At 35.1% G+C, this 22630-nt stretch overlaps 1 protein-coding gene across 3 annotated transcripts in view; it reads right to left on the bottom strand.

Moving 5' to 3' along the window:
- Positions 1–706: 706 nt before the first annotated feature.
- Positions 707–22630, bottom strand: part of STYX (serine/threonine/tyrosine interacting protein) — a 40855-nt gene continuing 18931 nt past the window's right edge. For 2 of the 3 annotated variants that reach the window (XM_025442386.3, XM_025442387.3), the window contains 8 exons: positions 20844–20941; positions 15892–15952; positions 15633–15669; positions 14972–15011; positions 14828–14878; positions 13078–13150; positions 6223–6316; positions 707–4395 (listed from right to left, as the gene is read on the bottom strand). In XM_025442386.3, the coding sequence (XP_025298171.1) occupies positions 4322–4395; positions 6223–6316; positions 13078–13150; positions 14828–14878; positions 14972–15011; positions 15633–15669; positions 15892–15952; positions 20844–20941 (528 nt within the window). In that variant the 3' untranslated portion in view covers positions 707–4321. The remainder of the gene's footprint in view (positions 4396–6222; positions 6317–13077; positions 13151–14827; positions 14879–14971; positions 15012–15632; positions 15670–15891; positions 15953–20843; positions 20942–22630) is intronic. The other variant, XM_049113177.1, reaches the window with a different exon arrangement.

The raw sequence follows: 22630 nt of genomic DNA, 5'->3' as shown, positions 1-22630 counted from the left end.
CTCTCATTTTGGAAATCAAGATGCATTTTATTTATTTATTTAAAAGATTTTATTTATTTATTCATGAGAGAGACAAGAGAGGCAGAGAGAGGCAGAGACAGGCAGAGGGAAAAGCAGGCTCCATGCAGGGAGCCCCAATGTGTGAATGTGTGACTCGATCCAGGACCCTGGGAATCACACCCTCGGCCGAAGGCAGACGCTCTAACACTGAGCCACCCAGGAGTCCCTCAGGATGCATTTTATGATAAATGGCTTGCCCCATTTTATTCAACAATATTTTCCCTTTTAGTCATATCTAAAATTACAGAGATAGCATCTTAGATTTGATGAAGAATATGTAGGTAGGCTAACAGAACGTGGTACTGTGAAAGCAAGTTTTTTTTTTTTTTTTTTTAATGGGCTAGAAGCTGCTCTGTGGATGACTTATATACCCTTTCCTTCAGACACAAATTCCCTCACTTTTAACTCCAAATCTGCTCAACTAATCCTGAGAAATATTCTTGAGCTAAAATTCAGGCCCTGCCTGGACTACTGACCATAATTTTTGTGTGTGTGACTACCGTGTTTTGGAAGATACTCTTAAGTGCTTCTCAAGGTCCAGTGTTCATTCATCCTTAATCTGAGGTAGTAAAACTGGGTTACTTATACCTAAAAGACAATAATCCAAAATTCTGAGGCATAAGGAGTACAAATGAGCATTTCAATCTTTTTGAGGTATAATGGCACAACAGTTTTAATACAACCACCAGTCTTCACAAAATAATTTTAATACTTTGTGCCTGGGCTAGCAGCATCTTGCACTGTGACATTCCTATACATACATAAGCATTTTATCCAAGTACAAATGTTAAAAGCAGAGTTAACTTAAGCAATTGCCTGTACAAAGGTAAATAGACACTGTAGATTATTTTTCTTGAATCATTTTTGCTGCATAGTAAATTGCAATTACATGTCAGTATAATGTTACTGATCTATAGAATACACTTTGAACTGTGAGGTATGGCAACTCCCTATGAGAGAGCTAACATGTAAACCTGAATATTTTGATTTTTTTTTTTTTAGCTGCCATGGATGGGTAAGACAAAAAAATCCAGCATTCAAAGATCCTATAAACCTTCTAATCAATAAAAGTAAAATAAAATCTTTTAGTAATTCTCAGCTATTTCCTATCACTTCCATATTGGAATATTGTTGAATGGACAAAGAAAGTAAATACTGAAATGAAGCTAAGTTTGTTATGGAATTATGGATTAAACCAGTTATTAAAAAATAAAAATCCGCCAGGTAACTGCTCATTTACTTTACATCAAGTTGAGATCCTTATATATAAGTATATATATATGTGCACCCCAACTTTATAATTCAAGATTGCAGTTAAATATTTCTAATTCACTTGAATTACCATGGTAATAAGACAGTTAGAAACCTTGTATTTTCTTAAAAAGGACATGCTTAACATTTTCTGACATTACTTCTAAACTCAGATGAAGCACAAAATCCCCCCCCCCCAAAAACAAATATTCTGCTCTAAAAGTCAAACAGTTGAGAGTTGGTAGCAGAAGCTATCCCAGTTTAACATTTCCACCTTAGAGTAGATACAAATAAACGTAACTGCTGTTTAAACACCCAATGAGTATGAAATTAACACAAACGAATAAGGTAAGAATACTGCCATTCCAGTTTGAATATTTTCAATATTTGCTTCATACTTTTAAAGTGGACAGTAAAGCAGTTTTCCTGTTTTTGCTGCAATTTGTTTTAAATCCTTGCCCAGATTACATATTTAAAATTGGGTGCTATACTCATACATTATTCAAATATTGTAGAAAATAAATCATGATTGGTTAATTGTATTATAGGTAACTATCACAAAATATCCACAGAAATAACGGAATTCCAGAAATGGAACCAAATAGAAGACTGGAAGAGCTAGAACTAGTTGAACATTAGGTGTAAAAATGGATCCAGGGTAAAACAAACTTGGGGTGCTTACATGAAAGAATAAACTTCATGTTTTGTCCCCATTAGTACTGTACTCAAGAAGATGATAGTCCCTTTTCCTAGTGTTCAAGAGACAGTCTTTAATATACAGTGCTGGGCAGGCACTTTAGTGACAACATAAAAATTACAGTGGTTAGAAAAAGTGGAAAATTACCAGCTTTAAATTAATGACCAAATCTGTATTTTTGGCCCAAGTACTAGAGAGGATATGTCTCTTTAAGAAACTAATTTTAAAAATCTTAACTCCCTCATTTTAAAACCTAAATGTACTATAACGAAGATTCTTTTAAGCAGAGTTTCTGCTGAATAAAGGAGTATCATAGATTATTAGATTGCAAGAGAGATCTTTGCTGACCTATATAGTGATCTACATACAGGAAAGCTGTGTTATCTGGCACTTTGCCAAGTGGAATTTCTGAACACAATGCAAATCTTGACTGTACTAAACTACCACACCAAATGACCTAATCACACAACAGAATACAGGATCACAATGGGATTAATAATAGGCTTTTGTCAGGATAGTAAAATGTGGGAAGGGAAGGGAATCAGAAAAGGAATACCATCTGGGTCAACGGGAATGGACTCAATTTTAATTTCCACTTTCCTGCTATGCTGGATTGAAAAAAGCTCTTATGGTATTATATTACATTGTAGGGAGGAAAGCAAAGCAAGTAACTTGGTGTAATGGGTTACCTTGCATAGTACCTATTGGTACCAAGGGAATGTATGTAAATCATTCCCGTCAAAAAAGCACCTCAAGAGAGGACTGAGAAAAGTGAGATATAAAGGAGTTTTGTTTGTGCTACCCTAAATCAACTATAAAAAGTTAAAAACACTCCTCTCCTCCCTCATGGCATACTTAAAATAGAAAAAATGTTTTTCTTAGAACAATTGTTATATGTATAAATAAAAATATGGAGAATTAAGGATCCATAAAGTGACTTTGTTAATGCAAATTATGGGGGATATTTGGATTAACTCAATGTAAAGAATTAAAACACTAAATACAGTGAAGTTTCCCACAAACCACTTTCCCCAATAAATGCATCTTCAAAGAAAAGCTGCTGCCTGAGCCAGAACAACCTCACAGAATCATTAAAACAACATAAAATGAAGGAGTAAATGTTCCATATTCCAAATAATTTACTGAGGTTTCTTTAAGCCTCAGACTCTGTCTTAACTAATTTATAATTAAAAAGAAAAAGAAATTACAGAAAAGTGTTTAAACTTTGTACTGTTCTACATACTAATTTAAAGGTCATGAAGATTTGTTTCTTTGTTGTTTTTATTTTCTTTATTGATGCAAGGCACTTTTCTTTTTTGGGCTTCATTTAGAAAAAAAAATAGTGCTACATTAGTTAATATATTCTACTTAGAACTATTTTGGACAAAGGAAAAATGGGCTAAACAACTAACTCTAAAAAGGAACAAACAACATTTGGCTTTTAAGGAAAAAAGGAAGTCACTTGAAAGTCTAAAACTCCTTGTTTTTTGAGTATCTGGTATTACCAAGCAAAACATCGTCCTTTGTTCATTAAACTTTTTTTTCTATAGAATTAACAAATTAGGAAGATAAGACGAATGGAAGCAATACTTGGATGTTAAAGTAAGAAGAGTTAGCTAATGTCATGATTCAAAGATTAATAAGGATTAAGAAATTTAAAAAAATAAAAGGGTAATGAAGCTATTGAGTTATACTAAAACAAAAATGTGGCAGATTCCTGCATGTTAATGTTTCCATAAGAGGTTCCATCATAAAAGTCAACTGTAAAATTATTTTTTAAATGTAATATATAGAACACAAAATGAATTTTTAGCAAACTTTAGGAAATTCTTGTTATAAATTACCCAGATTTTATAAACAAATCCCCCCTAACTTGCATTTTGTTTAAAGTAATAACTTTATATCATACAAATAAATTTCAAGTATGAAAAGTGCATTATTGCAATAATACCTCTTTGCAAGTCCAAAATTCTTGTTTATAATAAAACTGTAAAGTGTAAAAAGAAAGAAAGAAAGAAAGAAAGAAAGAAAGAAAGAAAGAAAGAAAGAAAGAAAGAAAGAAAGAAAGAAAGAAAAGAAAAAGGAAAGGAAAAGAAAAAAAGGAGTAAAACCAGTGCCATCTATTGCAGAAGTCCAACATCTTCTTAAAATGTTGCTCAACAAGTTGCAGAGAAACACACCTGGAAGCAACATGTAATTGGAAAAAAAAAAAAAAAAAAAGACTTGTGTTTTTACCATTTTACATTATTATTGTCTCTAGTATTTTCTCCTTCCCAAATAGAAATTCACATCCTCTATAATGTTGCTCTTGAGTCAGCCATTCTGTGCAGTCGCTACTTGCATGTTTCCAAAATCCTCTTCTTCTTCATGTGTTCTCTTCAAACTGCCTAAAAATTATTGCATGAATATAACGGGAACTCATTTGTGAGAATGTTAGAGCTAGTAAAATTTCATTTTCATAAAGTGTTATCATGTATATGCACTATGAGAATTCCAAGACTGAATTTTTAGGAAACGTCAGCAAATCCTTTTGCTATAAATTACTAAGCAACTTTGTATCTTCATGACAGAATACATTTCCCCTCGTGAGAATTAATTATGTCTTAGGTATTACTAAAATTATGTCTTAGTATTACTAATAATCATTTTTAAAATAGTTTGAAAAAAATATATTTTAAAGATTATATAAAATGACAATATCGAGTGACAGAGAGCAAGCAAGCCCACAAAGAGGGAGCGGCAGGGAAAGTGAGAAGCAGACTCCCTACAGAGCAAGGAGCCTAATGTGGGACTCCATCCCAGGACACTGGGATCATGACCTGAGCCAAAGGCAGACATTTAATCAATTGAGTCACCCAGGCACCCCTAAAATAGAATTTTAAAGGAAATAATGGTACTTAAATGTTTGGTTACCTTTAGGCACCAGACTCTATGACTTAGAACATAAAATATAAGACATTAATTTTACATTGTACAATTTTATTTTGTAGATTATCTTTTTTGCTTTCATAGACACTGCTGAAAATTTTTCCATTGAAAGCTGTGGTTTTATTACCAACAGGTCTAGAGCTGGGAGAAAGGATGGCTTGCAGCAGATAATACGGCTGCTATAGCTAAATTTCAGATGCAGTGCTATACCTGCATTCTAAAAGAGGTATGAGGCATAAATAACTAATGCAAAGTAGAAAGTGAGGAGGTATAAATAAAGCTCTATAGGAGTTCCGAATAACTAGGGATTGGAGGAAGATGAAGTTAATCATCATTTCTCTTGAGGAGATATAACATGAACTAAGTTTTTAAGGGTAGAAAGACTGAATGTGCATTCTAGGAGGAGAAAAGAGACAAAATGAAACCATCAAGTAGTTTGGCTTTCTGGAGTGCCTATATAAAGAGGAACACTGGGAGATACCAAGATCCAGAAGCACCTTACTTACTATTAACACTCTAGGTTTTCTTCTGAAGGATTTAAGCCAGTGAAGGCTTTTGTACAGGAAAAATACATCAGAACTATCTTTTGTAAAAATAAATCTGGCCACAATGTACAGAATAGACCAAGTGAGAGTTTGGATGGGAGGCCAATATCGACCTGAAATAGAATGAGACTGAGTAAAAAAAGAGATAAACAAAGGTAGCAAGGTCTTAGAAAAGAAGACACAAGTTAAAAGATTTTGAAAGCATGCTTGGATCATTAACTTTGAAAATAGGGGAAGGAGTACTCTGACAGGCATAAGGAAGAAAAGGAGAAGGGATTGAAATACTAATTACAAGAGAAAAATTGGAGTAGCTCATAGTAGTCAACCTACTTAACCTGAAAAATCCTTTCATTTATTAATCACCTTTTATTTTTATTTTTAATAAGATCACCTGAGTGTACTTAGAGCCCCTTCTCCAGATCCCTCTTATTATTTTAATCTTTATAGCAGTTATACTATGTAAAGACTTAAGTAGAAGTTTGATCTTCCAGCCAGCATATTCTATTAACCAGGTACAATGGTATACACACAGCAGAAACTCAATATAATACACATGGATTCATTATAAAATTAAAATTTGCAATTATATTGTGTTTAATATTGTGTATTGTGTATTGTCTACCCAATGTTTTCTAAATAATTTAGATTGTTCAGTATAACTTATAAAGAGCAAAAAATGCTTTCTACCCTTCATACCATCATCCTTCTCCCCAACCCTCTCTAAAATACAAAAATCCTTACCTGTAGGTCCAGAATGAACAGATAACGACCTTTCTATCTGCAGTGGTGACATCATCTGTATTGTTAATTTTGCTAGATAGATGGCTTCATATTCCTGAAAAAGATTTAATTAACTTGAATATACATTCAAATTCTTGGGTACCCAAAACAGTGATTAATGTGTACATTATTTGTATTCTTAGTTTATACTGAAAAATTTGGTGCCATACTGTTGAAAGAGTTTAGGGATACCTGGGTGGCTCAGTATGTTAAGTGGCTGACTCTTGGTTTCATATAAAGTCATGATCTCAAGGTTGTGGAATGGAGCCCCACGTCAGGCTCCACACTCAGTGCAGAGTCTGCCTGTCCCACCCCCCAACACTCTTGCCATGCACTCTCTCTCTAATAAATACATATTTTATTTATTTAAAGACTTCATGAGAAACTTATTTTATTTAAAGACTTTATTTATTCATGAGAAACAGAGAGAGAGAGCGAGAAAGAGAGGCAGAGACACAGGCAGAGGGAGAAGCAGGCTCCATGCAGGGAGCCCCATGTGGGACTCGATCCCAGGTCTCCAGGATCACACCCAGGGCTGAAGGTGGCTCTAAACCACTGAGCCACCGGGGCTGCCCAAATACATATTTTTAAAAGAGAAATAAATGCAAGTTTAAAATTCTTATCATAAAAAAATTAAAATAAAATTCCTATCTCATATTTTCACATTTACTGACAAAACTATAAATCAAGCCACATTAACAACTTGCACTAGGGTATCATACACTGAACTGCTAGTCAGGCAGTTATCTGTTTTCTGCCACTGGGTGTTAGCTATATGATCTCTAACTTCCTCTGTTAAAACACACACACACATCCCCCAAACTCAAAAAATGATAAAAATAAAATGAAGTTCAGTAAAGATAAAATGTTATACAGTTGTAAAATATTTTAAAAATTAGAGTAATAAGTCACTTAATGGATTCAAATATATATTTGATTTTCTAATTCCTTAAATTTAATAGTCCTCTACTTCCAAAGATGGAAGAATAAAAGCATTTCTATCCCTCTCCCCTTCAAGAAAACAAGAAATAGAGATCTCCTTATTTGATCAAAGTAGGAAACATCCATAACCCTGAATATGAGAAGAATGATAAATAAAGAACGGATTACCAAATAGGTCAGAATAGAGGTTACCTTTACAAAAGGAGAAAGTGTTAGTGGTTGGAAACGGGTTGTAACACAAGGGGTCCTGGTGTATGTTCAATTTCTTGACCTGATGGTATTTACATGGATGTTTATTTACATTTTATGCATTTTCTATATGTGTATTATATTTCACACACACAAAAAAACTTACTTTTTAAATGGAACCAGACCAAGCTAGGCACACAAGATGCCAGACTCCAGAAATCAGGCAGAATGGGTACACTTTAAAGTGCTCCCAAAAAAGGTGGTGGTTCTTTTTTTTTTTTTTTAAGATTTTATTTATTTATTTATTTATTCATAGAGACCCAGAGAGAGAGAGAGAGGCAGAGACACAGGCAGAGGGAGAAGCAGGCTCCTTGCAGGGAGCCCAACGTGGGACTCAATCCAGGGTCTCCAGGATCACACCCCGGACTGCAGGCAGCGCCAAACCGCCGCACCACCAGGGCTGCCCAAAGGTTCTAAGATAAAACAAGCCCTTGTACAGTATGATAGGAAATATGAGTGGGCTGTGGGGATGAGGTAGGGCATACTGAGGAAAATGTTTATGCCGACATTTCATGCCATTTTGCAAAAAGCAGGTATATGTATAGTAAGATGAAAGAGAAACTGAGTTGTATGTAGCGAAGTATCTGATCTTAGCTAAAAATATACTAAAACAGTAATTCCCAAGCCTGGCTGTACCTGAGGATTACCTGAGAATTTTACAATACATATATGCTCAAATCCCACTCCCAGTGATTCTCATTTAATTGGTTTAAGTTAGATTCCCCTGGATGGCTTTAATGTGCATGCCATGTTTATCAATACAAACAAGAAAAACCTGTGACATAAGGGGCGCTCTGCTTCTTACTAAGTTAAACCACCAGAAAAAAGTGTTGGTGGGAAAGTCTTCCAAGACAAGTGAGAAAACTTAAGCTGTTTGCCTTCCCCAACCACTACCCAGGTTCCTCTCCCACAACTTTACTGTTGGGCAAATAGCTGTTCTAAGAATACTTCCAGTACAAAGATCACCAATAATCAAAAAGGAACCACTGCAGGTTTTAGCATAAAGATGGCACAAGGGGAAAAAAACTATTTCAACATTATAGTGAAAAGTCCTATGAAGAGCATTGCATGAAAATCACACCATGAAGCAGATGAAAATGATTAATTCTCCATGAAATCAATGAGAATATGGCATTTCTGATGTGAGTTCAAAGAAGAAATAAAAGGACTCATGGAAGAAATGTAACAATTAAAAAGATGACATACCAACTATCAGAACTTGGGAGAAAAAAATAAAACCATAGAAATAATGAATATAACAGAATCAACAACGAGAAAAGGCCACACTATCCCATTCCAGTGTAATAGTAATTTTCTCTTTTCTTCTGGATTGTTCCAAATAGCAAATATGCCATATTTCCTACCATTTTAGAAAACAAATAAAATCCTCCTTAGTAACCCATTTCCCCTCTAGCTACTGTCCTTTCCATTTTCCCCTTCAAAGTAGAATTCCTAGAATCATCTATTCTTGCTATTTACATTCCTCTCTTCCCATTTTCCCTTAAACTCTGAGCAATGTTTATCCTTCCCCTTCCACAAAACCTGTTTGTTAAGGACACCAAGGACTTCATGTTCCTGACCGAATGTCCATTCTCAGCCTGTATCTTATATAATATATTATCAGCTTTTGAAATAGTGGTTCCTTCCCCACTCTTTTTTTAAAGATTGATATTTTATTTTTAAAAAAGACTGATATTTTATTTTACTTATTTTATTTTAGGGGGGCAGGGGAGATAGAAAATCTCAAGCAGACTCCACTGAATGCAGAGCCTGACACAGGGCTCAATCTCATGACCTGTGAGATTATGAGATGACTAGAAATCAAGAGTCAAGGGATCCCTGGGTGGCACAGCGGTTTAGCGTCTGCCTTTGGCCCAGGGCACGATCCTGGAGACCCGGGATCGAATCCCACATCAGGCTCCCGGTGCATGGAGCCTGCTTCTCCTTCTGCCTGTGTCTCTGCCTCTCTCTCCTCTCTCTCTCTCTCTCTCTGTGACTATCATAAAAAAATAAAAATTAAAAAAAAAAAAGAAATCAAGAGTCAGAAGCTTAACCAACTGAGCCACCCAGGCACTCCCATTCCCTACTTCAAACACTTTCTTCACTTGACTTCCCAAACATCAAGCCACCCTGATTTTTTCCTATCTCACTGGCCATTCTTTTTCATCTCTTCTATTAATTTCTCATCTCCCCACCCTCTATATGTTGGAGTACGTTAGGATCTGTTTTGGAAATTCTTCTCTATCCACACTCCCCTAGTGATCTCACCCAGTTTCAGGGCTTTCAGTAGCATCTACATACTGATATTCCTTAAATATATGGTTCTTCCCCATAAACTGTGAACTTCTAAAACTGCCTACTGTCTAACAGCCCTCTAATCTGACCAAAACTGACCTTGATTTTACTCCCTGTAAACCTTCTCATACAGTTTCTTCCATATCTTCCATAGAGGACTAGATTCATTCTAATCTCTCTTCATATCCAATCCATCAGCAAATCCTGTCAGCTATACAGTCAAATCCAAAATGTGCCCTCTTCTCACCTCTTCCCCTACCATTTTGGTCCAAACTAGTATTTTCTTTTGACTTGTAGGGATTAGGGGGTAAGGGTAGAGGTGGGTATACCTGTTAGGAAGCTATTGCAGCAATACAGTCAAAAGAAAATTAAGGAAACAAGTCATGCAGATATTTGGAGAAACGCATTCTAGATGTGAAGAGATACAGGCAAGTGCCTTGAGATGAGAACATGCATAGTATTTTCAAGTAATTACATGAAGGTCAGTGTGACCTGAGTATATATAGTATGAAATGGATAGGAGGAGATCAGAATAGAGAGGTAAGGGACTACATAACGTAGGGATTTATAAACCACTGTAAATAAGGCCTTTGTCTTTTAAGTAGAGGAATAATTTCTCATAATACGATTCTGCCTACAGAGCTGAGTATATTGTGCTGAATACAGGATACTGTAAATTTCATAAGAAATAAATATGTTCTACACAAAGAAAACTTTAAAACACAAAAGGACACAGAAATTGATTTGAATAAATGGAATCTTGGAGAGGAAGACTAAAAATGTAAAGGTGTCAAATCTTTTTGAACTGTGAATATAGTAGCAATTTAAAAAATATAGGGCTCTTTCCAGTAAAGTTCACACCAAAAAATAAATGCTAAGAACTTGCCAGGAAAATTCTAGAAAGAACGTTAATGAGGGAATCTTGAGCTATGCCATAAGTTACTTATATAATATCACAGTACTTAAAATGGTTTGATACAGTTGCAGCATTAAGCAGAGCAATGGAACAGAATTCAAAGTCCAGAAACAGACCCAAGTATAGATCAGAGTTTGGTATATAATAAAAATGGCATTTCAAACCAGTTGGCTAAAGACATTCTTTAATGTAGAAAGAGCTCTTATAAACCAATGAGAAAAACATAAAAATCTGATAGAAGAATGAACAAACCAGTCACCACTTTCACCACCATGATGACAATGATCAGAAAATCTGTTAAAATACTTTTGGCAATTGGTACTGAATGGGAACTACTAGGAAAGAGATACTGTTTCCTGGGGGGTCTTACACTATTTCAGCCTTTTGAAAGACTATTTGGTAACATCAATTTCAAATACCCCTTACCCTGCAATTCCACTTTATATATTTATCTTACAGGTGTATTTGCACATGTAAACAAAATGTACCTACCAGTTTATTTTCCCCAATATTGTTAAATCATTAAAGGCTAGAGACTATCTAAAAGGTTTATGTGGGATCCCTGGGTGGCTCAGTGGTTTAAGCGCCTGCCTTCAGCCCAAGGCATGACCCACATCAGGCTCCCCGCATGGAGCCTGCTTCTCCCTCTGCCTGTGTCTCTGCCTCTCTCTCTCTGTGTCTCTCATGAATAAATAAATAAAATCTTTAAAAAAATAAATAAAGTAAAAGGTTTATGTATGAGGAATCAATATATGAAGTTGTGATGCATATATATGTATGCATATATACACATGCAATTAAATATATTATGCAGTTAGACTTGTATATATACTGTATTTTTTAAATGTGTATATGTTACTTTTTCAAATACAAAAATCAATTTTAAAAGACAATGTTTTTAAACAACAGGGTTAAAAGGCAAAGAAACTTACAAATTCTAGTTTTACATAATACAATTTAAAAGGAACAAAAATATTTTACATAAACATGCTAAAGTCAGACATATCACTTTCTGTTTTAAATGAAGTAAAAACTAATAAAAACTAAAAACAAAACAAAACAAAAAACCCTGTAGTTTGGTAACTGAGACAATCCATTTCATTATTTTTTTTTTTTAGGGTTTTATTTATTTGAGAAAGTGAGCACAAGTAGGGAAGGGGAGAGGGAGAGGGAGAAGTGGACTCTCCACTGATCAGGGAGCCCAATGTGGGGTTGATCCCAGTACCTCAAGATCATGACCTGAGCCAAAGGTAGATACTTAACCAAATGAGCCACCCAGGTACCCCTAAGACAGTCCATTTTGTAATGCTCTTGATGTCTCTCAATGTGAGATTTATTCCTGCATAACTGGATAGAATCAGCCAGAGGACATTCTTCAATCTGATTTTCGTTCTTGGAAAAAATTAAATAAACTTAGTTTAAACAGATACTTCACAGGTATATCTTACTTTTTAGTGCATCTTCTAGGCACCAATAAAATTTGAAACATGGAAAAGGAAACATAAAATAGATTATAAAAGCTGCTACATATAGTTTACTTAGAGTCAATATTCTTTATCTGTGTAATCAAAAAAGAAAAAACTGAAAAATTTCTAACATCAATTATTTTCTCTTACATTTAACGATATGCCTTTAACCCTTTTGTCACAGTAATGGCAGCTTTTAAGAAAATACTTTAAAAAAGAAAGAAAATACCTTTAGCTGGAAATTTGAACTTGAATAAAAAATCAAATTAGGGGTTGCCTGACTGGCTCAGTTGGAGAAGTATGAGACTCTTGATCTCAGGGTCATGAATCTGAGCTCCATATTGGGTGCAGAGATTACTTAAAAGGAAAAATAAATAAAATTTGACTATGGTCATTTTTTTAAAAGATTTCTTTATTTGAGACAGAGAGAGAGAGAGAGAGAGAGAAAGAGAAAGAGAGCATGACTGGGAGGGACAGAGGGAGAGGGAGAGAGAATCTCAAGCAGACTCTACGCTGAGCATGGGGCCTGACATGGGGCTTGATCTCACAACCCCGAGATGACGACCTGAGCTGAAACCAAGAGTCAGACGCTCAACCGGATGAGCCACCCAGGAGCCCCTGACTATGGTAATTTTTTAATATTTAAAGTAAACTCTAGGGACGCCTGAGTGGCTCAGTCAGTTAAGTGTCTGCCTTCGGCTCAGGTCATTATCTCAGGGTTCTGGGATCCAGCCTCGAGTGGGCTCCCTGCTCAGCAGAGAGCCTGCTTCTCCCTCTCCCCATCCCCTACTCATGCTCTATCTCTCTCTTCTCAAATAAACAAAATCTTTAAAAAATAAATAAAATTTTAAAAATAAAAAAATAAATTCTACACTTAAATTACATGGACGTAAGATTTTAATTACACTACTTTCCGATTACTTTAAAGAGGAGAAAGAGAGAAGTTACCTGAAGTTGATGGACAAATCCAGCATTAGGATTAATACAAAATCTTCTTTCTTGAACATAAGCAAATGCATCTCTGAAAACAAAAACAGAAAACTAAGGTGATGGTATTATTTCATGAATCAATCTCAATTTACCTAAAATAGGAACTTACCCAAAAATTTACCTAAGCAGGAAATCATAATCATAAAGCTTATACTACAGAGAGGTAGTGAGTTGTAGTAGAAAAATGAACAGCATGGGCAGATGAAATATCACCATCCCTCTGTTTACCAGCTTGTGTTCTAAGGGAAACTGCTGAACTTTCTAAGCTTTTTCTTCTTTGTAAATTGAGGATTATAAAAATTCCTACCTTGGAGGGCTATTGTGAGATGCATGATAATAGGTTTACAGCACCTTATATGGCATCTATTACATAGTATGTGCTCAAAATATTATCATTGTTAGACAAGGAAAAGTATATCTACTTCCTTGTTTTGTTGTAAAACTTAAATGAGATAAAAGAGCTTAGAATAATACCTAGCACATAGCAAAGACCCGAAATGTGGAAGCTATTTTCACTATTCCTATCAAGACACCAAATAATAAAGAGAATACATAAACATAGTCTACCGAGCACTAATCTTTTTCAATTAAACAAAGCATTTGTATTCAAATAATATTAACTGATACTTTTAAGCCAACCTTCCATCAAAATCTAAACTTAAAGGATACCAAACAAACTAAACAAACATTTGAGTATACTGTGTGCCAGGAATATTGATCCAATGCTGAATACAGCTCAAATGAGAGGAACAGGGAAAATGGTATAATGATGTAAAGGTTGATACAGGCACATCATGCAAAGTTTCACTGGCCATGATAAGAATTATTAAGGATCAGAAACCTCTGAAAGCTTTTTGGGATAAGGTGATTATTTGATCAGATTTATCTTTTGAAAAGATCATTCTGACTGTAGCGTGGGGGGAAAAAACACTGGAGAAGGAGAGAATACATGAAACCACTAAGAAGACTACCATTGTTAAAGCCCAAGAGAGACGTGACTGGAGCTTCGATTAGGGGATTAAATGATGATAAAGAGAAAGATAAGAGACAGATTCAAGGTATATTTTAGGATGCAAAAGAGGATTAGTAATGATAAATTTGGGAGATGGGGAGTGAAAGACAAGGAATTGCCAATGATTACAAGATTTCTAACTTGTACAAGACACACTTAAAAAAAAAGGAAACAATGTACAATGGTCAGGCATTTATTTCAGGGCTCTCTTTTTTATCTAGGCAATACGCTTGGAAAAGCTGATTTTGGTTAAGAAAGACTACACTGAATTGTGAAAGAACCTGAAACAACTTCTAGGTAATTTTTTATCCAATTGCCGTTAAAGGAAAACATAATAAATTAGCCTTTTAAGCAAGGGAAGAAATAATATCTGCATCTAAGTTTTTAAACTAGGACTACACAATTCTCTAGCAGCAAATAATTTTCCATGATTATTTCCAAATATAACTACCTTGGCTTCTTAACAACAGTTAGCACTAACTCCCCAAAACCACAAAATGTTAGCCTAAGTAGATATATACAAGGTGGACAAGCTACAAAGGTTAAGAGGCTAATTAATCGTGGGATACAAGAGCCTGACTAATCAACATAAATAGATAACAAAATCAGGATATCAATTGCAAATTCCCAAACTTTCAATTAAGCTTCATTTTAATGAGAATTTAAACATGGCTATGTTTCAGAGTACTTTCTTACCTGTACTTCATTCCAAATGTTTCCATAATGTACGCAATAACAAAGGCAGCACTGAAGAGGGGGAAAAAATTTTAGAAAAAAAAATAGAAAACAGAGCTCATTAATTAAATGCTAGAGAAAGAAAAATAATCTTTAACTTCATACCTCCTGGAGATCCCTGCATTTCCATGGACAAGAACTTTTCCTGAAAAATAAGAAATAGTTATTCTCACAAAAAAACATCTAACTCAGCAACTAAAATAATACTAATAAGATAAATAAGATAGTAAGATAAATTTTTCTTAAACATTTTATATTTTATACAAATCACTTGGATATTTATTTAACTTTAGAACTTTACAATTTAACTTTGAAATTCAAGGGATTCATTATTTTTTTATTTTTTTATTATTATTATTTTTTTATTTATGATAGTCACACAGAGAGAGAGAGAGAGAGAGAGAGAGAGAGAGGCAGAGACACAGGCAGAGGGAGAAGCAGGCTCCATGCACCGGGAGCCCGACGTGGGATTCGATCCCGGGTCTCCAGGATCATGCCCTGGGCCAAAGGCAGGCGCTAAACCGCTGCGCCACCCAGGGATCCCGAAATTCAAGGGATTCAAAGCTGACTCAAAAATTTGAAAATACTTATAGGGATATTTAAGAAAGCCTATCCAAATGAAACAAGGAATTGGGAAAACACAAATTTGGGAATAGTCTATTACCTACAATTGCAACCTCCATATACTGCACTTAAGACAAATGTTAACTAAAAAATTAACTATGACACATAATCTAAAAATGAACACTAAGAAAGTATTACTTACCTCCAGTTTGTAAGCTTCCATCAATAAATTCTTTAGTCTGAAGGCAAGACAGTGTGTTTTAAGAAAAAGTGGATTAGCATAAGCATAAAATACATAGAGTAAAACAAAATATATTGAAAAAATTTACTGCTGACTCATATTAATATTGCCTTAATTCAAGAATTTCCAAAAGGCTACAAATGCAACTATTACAAATTTTTAGAACCATAATTGAGACAAATCATAAATTATAAGTGATAATAAAATATTTGATACTTACCATGGGAAAATAACGTATTATATTTTCAACTGGATTATCTGCAATGTCCAAGACTAAATATCTGAAAATAGAATATTCTGTGATAAGCACACTTTCAGACAAAACTCTACAAACAAGAAACTTCAAAATTTGTTGACAACCATGAAAATAATGCGAAACAACTTTCAAAGCATCATATTCCCAAGACCTTGGTCATAGTTTGTATACTGCTTAAACGCATAGCATTTAAAGCCTTAAATAAGTTAACATTTCTGATATTTTTACATTAAAAAAAAAATCTATCTGGTTAAAATTGAAAAATGACAGGAAGAAAACTTTCCTCTAGATCAGAGTGGACCTGGAATAAAGACAAAAACTGTTTGTATTCTTTATTGTTACTCTATTTCTACTAACTTCCCCATAGACTAGAAGATTCTTCTTTGAGTAGCCCTGTGACCCTTCCTCACAATGCCACTGAGGACAATTCCGAGGAAGCACAACCCCTTTCTCTGAAAGAGAAGGTAAGCAAAATAGAAGTCTAAGGGAGCCATGAGTCAAACATCCATTGCTTGAACTAACCTTCAGTAGAGCAAAACCCACTAAAAAACCACTTGTCCTACAATTTTGTAGTTTTTTGGAAAACACCAATAAGAAGACATCATTAATATGCTAGGCTTATTTTATTTTGTGAAAAACTTCCCTCTCTAACTTATCCAGACCACCAGTTTAGTAATACAACTATAATATTTAACTAAGATTCAAAATTAATTCTTAAAGTCAATATTGCCTTAAAAATTACAGTTCTTTAGTGATCGTTTAAGTACTAAAGCAATCATTTAGGTTGTCACAACTTCAATAAATTCAGAGCTTATCACAGAGAAGCTGAAACTCAGTATCCAAGGACAATCCAATGTAAAACCCAAAAGGATTCTAACAATGACTGTTTCCTAAAGTGACTATGTAGGCTAAATTACAGGGAAAAAAAAGTTAATTCAGAGTCAATCTTAAAATATTCTACTACATGTCATGTTGAATATTAAAAACTGTTAGCAGTTGGAAAGCCTGGGTGGCTTAGCCAGTCAAGCATCCAACTCTTTCTCTCTTTCTTTTTTTTAAGCATCCAACTCTTTTTTAAATCTTCTTTTTTTCTTAATTTTATTTATTTATGATAGTCACAGAGAGAGAGAGAGAGAGGCAGAGACACAGGCAGAGGGAGAAGCAGGCTCCATGCACCGGGAGCCTGACGTGGGATTCGATCCCGGGTCTCCAGGATTGCGCCCTGGGCCAAAGGCAGGCGCCAAACCGCTGCGCCACCCAGGGATCCCTAAGCATCTAACTCTTAATCTCAGCTCAGATCTTTTTTTTTAAGATTTTCTTTAAGATTTTATTTATTTATTTATGAGACACAGAGAGAGAGAGGCAGAAACACAGGCAGATGGAGAAGCAGGCTCCCCACAAGGAGCCCAATGTGGGGCTCGATCCAGCATCCTGGGATCATGCCCTGGGCCAAAGGCAGATGCCCAACCACTGAACCACCCAGGTGTCCCTTTTTTTAAAAATGTTATTTTTATTTATTCATGAGACACACAGAGGCAGAGACATAGGCAGAGGGAGAAGCAGGCTCCCTGCAGGAAGCCCGATAAGGGACTCAATCCCTGGACCCCAGGATCACAACCTGAGCCAAAGGCAGACACTCAACCACTGAGCCACCCAGGCATCCCTCAGCTCAGATCTTGATCTCAGGGTTGTGAGTTTGAGCTCGACGTTGGGTGTACAGATTACTTAAAAATAAAATCTTTTCGGGCTCTTTGCGTGGAGCCTGCTTCTCCCTCTGCCTATGTCTCTGCCTTCTGTGTCTCTCATGAATAAATAAAGTATTTATAAAAAGATAATATCTTTAAAAAAACAAAAACAAAACTATTAGCAGAATTATCAGTCTATAATTCAATATTCTGAACCTAAGGACAAAGGGTTTTTTCCACTGGGATAAAAAAGCTGTGGGATGCCTGGGTGGCTAAGCAGTTAAGCATCTGCCTTCAGCTTAAGGTGTGATCCTGGGATCAGGGATTGAGTCCTGCTTCAGGCTCCCTGTGAGGAGCCTGTTCTCCCTCTGCCTATGTCTCTGCCTCTCTCTCTGTCTCTCATGAATAAATAGATCTTTAAAAAGGAACAAAAAAAAAAAAAAAAAAAAAGCTGTACCTAGGACATTTTGATACTAAAAACAAAAACTATATAAATTAGAAATCTCTAGTATAGCCATTTAAAATATGGCATTATTTTTAATATATGTTAAGTCTATATGAGTGTAGATATAATACACATGTATAATAGGGTTAAGATTTAAAAGGAATATGCCAAAATGTTAACTAAAGCGTTTCCTCTCGGTTGTGGAATTAGGGATTATTTTATATTTTTCTTGGCATCAATCTATATTTTCTAAAATATCTATAAAGAATAAGGATGTCTTTTATAATTAGAAAAAAATTAAATCTAATTCTAGAATGCAGACATTCCTTGTTTGTTTTAAATATTTTATTTAAGAGTGAGCAAGCAAGAGACAGTACACAAATGGAGGAGGGGGGCAGAGGGAGAAGCAGACTGCTGAGCAGAGAGCCCAATATGGGGCTCTATCCTGGGACTCCAGGATTATGACCTGAGCTGAAGGCAGATACTTAACCCATGTGCCCCTGGATATTCCTTTTTTTTTTTTTTTTTAAGATTTTATTTATTTATTCATGAGAGACACACAGAGAGAAAGAGGCACAGCAGGCCCCATGCAGGGAGCCCGACTTGGGATCCAGGGATCAGGCCCTGGGCTGAAGGTGGCGCTAAACTGCTGAGCCACCCGGACTGCCCTAGATATTCCTTTTTTAAAATTAATTAATTAATTAATTTATTTATTTATTTATTTTTAAGATTTTATTTATTTATTCATGATAGTCAGAGAGAGAGAGAGGCAGAGACACAGGCAGAAGGAGAAGCAGGCTCCATGCAGAGAGCCCGACATGGGATTCGATCCCGGGTCTCCAGGATCATGCCCTGGGCCAAAGGCAGGCGCCAAACCGCTGTGCCACCCAGGGATCCCTAGATATTCCTTTTTTAAAGTAAGTTTCTATTAACTGAAAAATGTATACACATGGTAAAAAATTCTAGCAGTATAAAAATATTTGCAGTAAAAAATATGCCCCTCTAGCATCCGAGACCCTGAATTTTCCTTCTCAGAAGCAATCACCAGATTTCTGGTCTTTTAGACTAGAAATTTTCTACACATACACAAGAATATATGCTTAACATATTGTATATATTTTTAAACACAGAGTATACACTGGGTTGTACACCTTGTTTTTTGTTGTTGTTGTTTTTGTTTTTTTGTTGTTTTTTTAATTGAATAAATCTTAGTGATTATTCCAAATCAACATACATAGAAATATTTCATTCTTTTTCAGGATTACAGTATTCTATTATACATTTACACAATATATTTTAGAGTATGTTGTACTGATGAACACTCAGGTTGCTTTCATTTTTACAAATTTTAATAAAGCAGTACTTTAAAATATTTTTAACATACATGCTTTTATATACACACAGAATATCTCTGATGATATTTTAAGGGTTAACAGTAGCTACCTCCCAGGAGGGAAGCCAGATGGCTGGGTTTAGAGGAGGGAAGAGACTTACTTTATTTATATACCTTTTTTCCACCTTTTCTTTTTTTTTGTATCATGTGTAATACATATGCTTTATTTTTAAAATAGAATTAAAATAGCAGTAAAAACCATTAAATGCTCAACCACACTCATTATAATGAGAAACGCAAATCAGAACTACATGAGACATCACTTTTACCCTAGAAAATTGGGAAAAATTAAAAATGCTTAATAATTCTGTCTTGGAGAGATAACCAAGGAAAGTCTCTCTCATCTACTTTAGAGTGGGAATGTAAACTGACAGAAGTCACTGGAGGGCAATCTACAACATCCATTAAAATTTTAAATGCTCATATTCTTTGTTCCAGCAATTCCACTTCTACAGATTTATCCAACTGATATATTCACACATGAATTAAATGACATGTAGATGAATACTCAATATATTAGCAAAGACTGGAAACAATCTAAATGCCCAACAGAAGACGGGTTGAATAAATTTTAGTATAGCTATATAATGGATTATAATGCAAGTTAATTTTTTTAAAGATTTTATTTATTATTTATTTATTCATGAGAGACACAGGCAGAGGGAGAAGCAGGCTCCCCTAAGGGAGCCTGATGTGGGACTTGACCCCAGCCCCAGGATCATAGCCTGAGCCAAAGGCAGATGCTCAACTGCTAAGCCATTCAGGCATCCCCCATGCAAGTTTAAAAAAACAATACAGCTAAGTAATGATATGAAGTGATCTCTAAAATATATTTTAAAAACTTTTTAAAGCAAGGGTAAAAAAATAAAAGTTTATCTACAGAAATATGCTTATATATATATAATATAACCCTGGGTGCCACTCAAAAATAAGAGTGGATCCCTCTAGAGAGAGGAACTGAGTATATAAGGGACAGAAATAGGGAAATTTTTCAGTATATTATACATGCTTTTTAATCTTTAAAATTCTGCATTATATGTATTACTTGCTTAAAATTTTAAAGGAAACTTTTTTTTTTTAAAGATTTTATTTATTTATTCATGAGAGACACAGGGAGAGACGCAAAGACACAGGCCGAGGGAGAAGCAGGCTCTATGCAGGGAGCCTAACGTGAGACCCAACCCCGGGTCTCCAGGATCATGCACCCTGGGCTGAAGGTGGTGCCAAACCGCTGAGCCACCAGGGCTGCCCAGGAAACTTATTTTTTAAATGATACATGACCATCCTTATAAGACAGAGAAGTTTGCCGTAATAAAATCAACTTGAAATAAAAACTACATTACATGTTTGCTGCCCATACATTTTATTAATAAATCAAAGCAATAATTCTTACCTAAATAATTGTTGAAAGTTTGGTTTAACAAAGTTTGCTTCAATATTTTGTCTTATGCATATTATATGGGTTATTCCATATTTCTGTAGTATAGGTAGCTATAAAAAAGAGGGACAGGGAGAGAAATAGTTTAAAATACAAAACATCATCTTATTTTACCATAGATGTTTGAAAATATGCACAACTGAACATTAGAATTAATACAGCCACATATGAACCTTAACTAAGTACAGGGGATTAAAGCTACTTTTATAATAATATATCTGAAATGATCAGCAAGATATTTCAATGATTCAAGATTAATATATATCACGTATCCTCAATAGGATTGTTTTACACAATTTTATTTTTTTAATTTTTAATTTTATTTATTTAAAAGACTTTATTTATTCATGAGAGACAGAGAGAGAGAGACAGAGAGAGGCAGAGACATGGGCAGAGAGGGAAGCAGGTTCTATGCAGGGAGCCTAATGTGGGATGGATCCCGGAAGTCCAGGTTCACGCCCTGGGCTGAAGGAAGGCACTTAACCACTGAGCCACCCAGATGTCCCTATTTTACATGATTTTAGAGCTTGTTGAGACCTTAAAGACAATTTATTTGGGAAACACTACTACTACACAGTGGTTAAAGCCATGGGCTTTGGAGTCTTGAGAGCCCAAGCTCTATATTCCAGCTCTGCTAATGACCTGAGCACTCTGCGGCTCAGTCTTCCCATGTGAAAATGGGGGAAAATATTAACCTTTTCATTGAGTGGTCGGATGGATGAATTATATATATCAGATGTTTGGCACAATGCCTGGGATGTATGGCAGGTATTCAGGAAATAGTTGTCATGTATATTGACTACCATTCTTTATTCTATAGAAGGGACTACAAACACATAAACAGTTACTGAACATCACCAACATAGTTAATATCAGCAACCAGAGCCCAGATCTCTAGACTATACCTTGCTTCTCCCAGTAAACTTTTTCTATTACAAGCCAGAATTAATTTATACAGTTCACAGACTACTAACATTTTAGTTTAAAAATTCTTCTAAAGTTAAAACTGGTAACTCCAAATGATATTATATTCTGTGGGACATTTTTGGCTCTACATTTAAAACAATTTAATATGACAATCCTCGATATATCAAGTTTTTATTTGCAAGTGATCACAGGTTTCAGTGAATACAGTAACATGTTAGATAATGTATATATGTGTCATATATACTATATATCATAATGACATATTTTAGTAGTTAGAATGTAAATTCCTAAGAACAAGGATTTTGTTCACTGATTCATATTAAGTATGTGTAGGAGTACCTTGAACATATTAACTATTTAATAATTATCTGTTCAATAAATGAACAAAATCATCCTGGCAAGAGGAATCAGAATTCAGAATCTTGAGTTTTCTATAATTTCAGCTTATATTCCTATATATTTAATTCCTACTTTCTGCATTAAATCCAGAACAATAATACCAATAACCTATGTTAGAAATCAAAGAATAATTCATATTTGTTATGGACTGAGTATTTTTGTCTCTGTCAAAATTTGTACATTGAAGTCCTAACCCCCAAGGTGATGATAGTATTAGATGGGGCCTTTGGGAGGTAATTAGATTTAGATGAGGTCATTATGGTGAAGTCCCATCATGGAATTAGTGCTCTGGTAAGAGAAGAGACCCGAGAGCTTGAATCTTTCTGCCATGGAAAGATAAAGCAAGAATGCAGCCATCTCCACACCAGCAAGAGGACCCTCACCAAAACCTAACTATGCTGGCACCCTGATCTCAG

The sequence above is a fragment of the Canis lupus genome, chromosome 8, assembly GCF_003254725.2.
Source record: "Canis lupus dingo isolate Sandy chromosome 8, ASM325472v2, whole genome shotgun sequence".
NCBI lineage: Eukaryota > Metazoa > Chordata > Mammalia > Carnivora > Canidae > Canis > Canis lupus.
This window is presented reverse-complemented; position numbering and strand designations above follow the sequence as displayed.